The sequence below is a fragment of the Diaphorina citri genome, unplaced genomic scaffold, assembly GCF_000475195.1.
Source record: "Diaphorina citri unplaced genomic scaffold, Diaci psyllid genome assembly version 1.1 scaffold3887, whole genome shotgun sequence".
In the NCBI taxonomy this organism is placed as follows: Eukaryota; Metazoa; Arthropoda; class Insecta; order Hemiptera; family Psyllidae; genus Diaphorina; species Diaphorina citri.
The window spans coordinates 9,145-13,544 of NW_007381286.1; the positions used below are offsets into that span (position 1 = coordinate 9,145).

Here is a 4,400-nt window from a genome sequence, read left to right on the forward strand (position 1 = left end):
TCTTGTTAGCACTAGGCCGCGGGTTCGATTCTAAACAGATAAAGGGTTCGATCCTAAACAGATAAAGTTCGGTCTCGGAACGGCTGGCTTTCCTCTATCCTGTCTTCCTTCTTTCTTCATAGGACCCAAATGTCAGCCCAAAGCAATCACCCTAGTTAGGGCTGATTGAGAGGCTGACAAAAAAACGCCGACCCCGTCTGAACACGGGAAAAGGCGAAGAAAAAGAAGAAGAGGAATCTCGAAGAAGAGGAATCTAAGAATTACAAGCATACAATACTGGGACAACCTACAGCTACAGATAATAATGCTCAATACAGAAACTACAATACTACATAGAGCATATGATAGAACTTGGAAAATGCTCAACCGCAAGAACTGATAGCAAAGTGTGAACTTATCGTCATTAATGTAAACTTGCATTAGACATGCAAGATAAGAAAGCAGTAGTAATCTCTAATAACTCTAATTGGTTTGGATTTTCTAAGGGTGGTATGCTCAGAGGTACAAGGTTCGTTCTCGGAACGACTGGCTTTCTCCTATCCTGTTTTCCTTCCCTCTTTGATTTCGGGACGATAAGACCCTACCAGTTACAATTCCCTCTATGAAACCTCCTATTTGACGGTCCCCAGAGAGCCAATTTCTGTCTTCGAAATGGCATAAAAAATTTGGGAAACAAGTTTTTTTTTAAATTTTTGACCTAAACGGCAAATCTACTTCAGCTTTTTTTTTTTTTTTAAATTGATTAATTTTTTAAATCTTTATCCTTGCAGAAAACCAGGAGGTTCTTTTCCCTATCCCTTGGATATAAAATTAGAGTTGCTGCTTAGTACACTTAGTAGAAGGTACCAAGATACCAAAAGTAGAAGGTACTAAAACTTCAGAGCAACTTTGTACAAAAAATTGTAAGAAATTAATTCTCTAGGTAGACTTTAACTGTTTAACCTTGTATTATTGTATTCTCTTTGTAGTACACTTAGTGGAAGGTACCAATATACCAAAAGTAGAAGGTACCAAAACTACAGAGCAACTTTGTACAAAAAATTGTAAGAAATTAATTCTCTAGGTAGACTTTAACTGTTTAACCTTGTATTATTGTATTCTCTTTGTTCATTTTATTGTTTATACTAGAATTGTTTACTTTTCATTACTTTATTACTTAATTTTCCTTTTTTATTCATTCAATAATACCCATTTATATCAGTAAATAAATGCTCCAAACAATCTAATCTGTTAAGTCTAGGACACACCGAAATCATTTGTTTCGCAACAGTTGCGCAAATATTGTGAAATGGTGAGCAGCTTTCAAGATAAAACCCTAGTACGCACTAACTAAAAGACCAGAAAACGTTTCCGAAATAAGTTTGGAGAGTAAAAAAAGTTGCTAGATTGTCGCAGAAACATTTCTGTGGATTGTTGAGAAAAAATGTTTCTGATGAAAATGTTGCTGGTGTGTGTTAAGGCGTTAGCAGAGTGGAACATCTTGTTCTGAGCTGACAGTATAAATAGACCACTTATACCCGTGTACAATAAATTAATACCAGTTTTTTTTTTATCATCAATATTTGTTAACAATTTAATAATGATTTCTAGGAAAATAGGAAAATACACGTACAGAACTTACAGTTTGATTTCCACCCACAGTAAATGTTTTTATTATTATTGCCTTTTGTATTCTTCTCTTTTTCAATTAATACTCCCCATCAGCTTTTTTAATATGAACCACCACATATCCTAGGTTCAATTCCAGGTCTTTACATTTTTTCTCGCTTATGGTACTAAAAAATACCTTTTCTTTCCTTCTACTTTCAATCAGAGAAAACGAAAAAAATACCTTTCTTCTCGTTTTCAATCTCCACTCCCCATCAGCTTTTTCAAAATGAACCTCTTCTGTTTGATCGTATTAGTTAGCTTACGAATGGTTTTGAACACAGCGGCATGTCCCGGGTTCGATTCCAGGTCTTTGTACTGAGCCAGGCGCTGCTCTAACCGGTCAATATCGTGTTTGGTCGCCTCTATGGAGAATTCCAGGTTGTTGATTGAATCATCCAACCCTAGGAATGATTCGTTCAGGTCGGCTTGCTCGTTTTGAGTCTGTGAAAGAAATATTTATTATTATCATCATATTTACCTACTATTAAAAAAGAGAAATTTTAATAAATCTAAATAAAAAAAAAGAATTTAACCTGGAACCATGGATTACAGCCTTGTTCTGTAATCCATGTGGGTAAGGTCTGATGGTTTTTCAGGAACTTGTAGACCATTTAACCCGGGGAAGGGTTCTATTCTTATATTTTTTTTCTAAATACATTTTAGTTTTCCCCTAAACAGTTTGGACAGATATTAATGCGGTCCATATTCCTCTTTGACTTTTACTTAATTCTGCCTTTTACTGTACTTAATAGAAATAGACTGTCTAGGCGATGTTCCCCAAGAGTCTCAAGACAGGTGACATCATATTTCAATCACTCTATGAGCAAAAAATATAGACAAAAGAGATGAAGTTCAGTTCAGTAATAACCTGCAGTCAAATGTAGAAATAATTCCCTGGCTTTTTTTTTTCATTCCTTGTTGGTCTAACAAAGTCAAGAGTGTAAAGTCATTTGTGGAATAGCCCCCAGGTTTCAATTCACTCACCTTGGAAACATTAACACCACTCTCAGCCACCTGTGTAGCACTCAATGTAAGAACAGCATTACAGTGAAGTTTCTCCACACTATCGAGAGTCATTTGAGCTATGTTGTAGTTATCTTCAATGACATTCTTATGGTACTCTTCTGTAGTCAGGTGCAACATTTGGTCTTGAATTTGCTCGATAGATTTCATCACAGATTCTACAGCGAAGAATTTCTCCTCGATTTTGGCTTTGAGCTGTTCGATTCGGTCTGTGCTGGATTTGGTGGAGGAATGACGTTTTTCTGGAAGAGGAATGATGAGTTTAGTGACCATTAGATGGTCAAGGCAGGATAAGTAGCCTGCTTATTTCAACAGTTTCCTGTAGCACTGCTTTAATTATTGGTCAGATGAGTTTTGAATGCATAATTACTTACCTGTATTATTATTATTTTGCTTGCAGAGCAAAAATTTTCCTCAGTTTCAATTCTCAATTTCCTCTTATTTATTTTAAATCAAGTGTCAAAGCAGGTAGGTACATAACTTACCTAGTATCATCTGAGCATACATTTGATCAATACACTTCTGAACCACCTCATTCAACACTCGTGACTCTTGCTTGTTCAATTTGACATCATTCTTTTCGCAACTCAAATCAAGAGATTTATCCCCGATTACCAAAATCTCCATCAAATTGTTCTCATCGATACTTGCTTTCAATGCATTGAATTTGATGATATTTTTGATCTTAGTTTTCAGTTCTGGATTCAGTGTGTTGCTTTTGTCCTCGACACACTTGTTGATGATATCGAGAATGAGATCTTGCTTTGTGACTTGATTGATAAGCTGATTGAGGTTGTCTTTGTTTTTGTTGAACGAGCTTACGAGTGTGGAAGAGGATGGTTCAAAGATGGAGGTGGTTTTCAGAATGGATGTGTTTTTGGACAGGATGGAATCTGAATGGGACACATCAGTGACATCTGGAAAATAATGAAAATTAATAATTTGAGAAAGAACTGAAATAATAATAGTGCTTATTTATACTGCTCACGTGCTTGCATAGGACTGAAAAGTTCCTTTACTCCAGCAGTAGGCTACTACTATTATTGTGGTCAAATTCTCAAATTATATTGAGGATAAAATTCCATACCTTGGCTGGATTGAACCCACGCCCTCCTGTTTACCAGGCGAGCGCCTTGACCACTATACCACCGAGGCAGGTTTGGGTATGGTTTAGATTGAACCCACACCCTCCTGTTTACCAGGTGAGCGCCTTGACCACTACACCACTGAGGCAGGTGTATGCATGTCTTATCCCTTCCTCCCAAACAACAAGTGTCAAATACTTAGGTAAAGCAAGTATCTAAAAGGGATGTCTTAAAAAATGTTCCTAGACTTTGAAAGTAGGTAGGCACCTGGGTACCTCAAATCCTATGAAGAGAATTTTCTTACCCAATAGTTTAGAGAGGTCCATGGTGAAGGAGAACTAGTGTAGAGCCTTCTTGTGTCTTCTATGAATAAAACTATAATCTGTATTAACTAAATAACAAATTAACAATTCCTTTAAATAATGATACTTACCCCCGTATGTATGAAATCTAAAGATAAACTTAAGTTTAACTTAAGACGAACAATGTTGCCAATTTCATGTCATTTCTTGATCTAAGTAGCTGTTCCAAGAACGAAGCGTGTCCGCCCTGGGCGGGTATTGAACCCTCGATCTAGCGCTCTTAAGTAAGACAGATGCTCTCCCCTCCAAGGTATATAACTAGCCTGGCAATTACTTACTT

The 4,400-nt window shown here is 36.6% G+C and overlaps 1 protein-coding gene across 1 annotated transcript; it reads right to left on the bottom strand.

Annotated features, from left to right (window-relative positions):
* Window positions 1–1,102: 1,102 nt before the first annotated feature.
* LOC103520643 lies at window positions 1,103–4,191 on the bottom strand. The gene is made up of 4 exons (XM_008485743.3): window positions 4,063–4,191; window positions 3,159–3,590; window positions 2,635–2,915; window positions 1,103–2,091 (listed from the first exon to the last, which is right to left on the bottom strand). Exons 1-4 carry the CDS (start codon window positions 4,082–4,084, stop codon window positions 1,846–1,848), a joined length of 981 nt encoding a protein of 326 aa, XP_008483965.1. The 5' UTR covers window positions 4,085–4,191; the 3' UTR covers window positions 1,103–1,845.
* Between the last annotated feature and the right edge of the window lie 209 nt (window positions 4,192–4,400).

Coding starts and splice junctions, on each gene's coding strand:
- LOC103520643 (XM_008485743.3), bottom strand. CDS start 4,084: ATGGACCTCTCTAAACTATTGG. Junction 3,591..4,062: donor GGACCTCTCTAAACTATTGG/GTAAGAAAATTC, acceptor ATTATTTTCCAG/ATGTCACTGATGTGTCCCAT. Junction 2,092..2,634: donor GTGGTGTTAATGTTTCCAAG/GTGAGTGAATTG, acceptor TTTCTTTCACAG/ACTCAAAACGAGCAAGCCGA.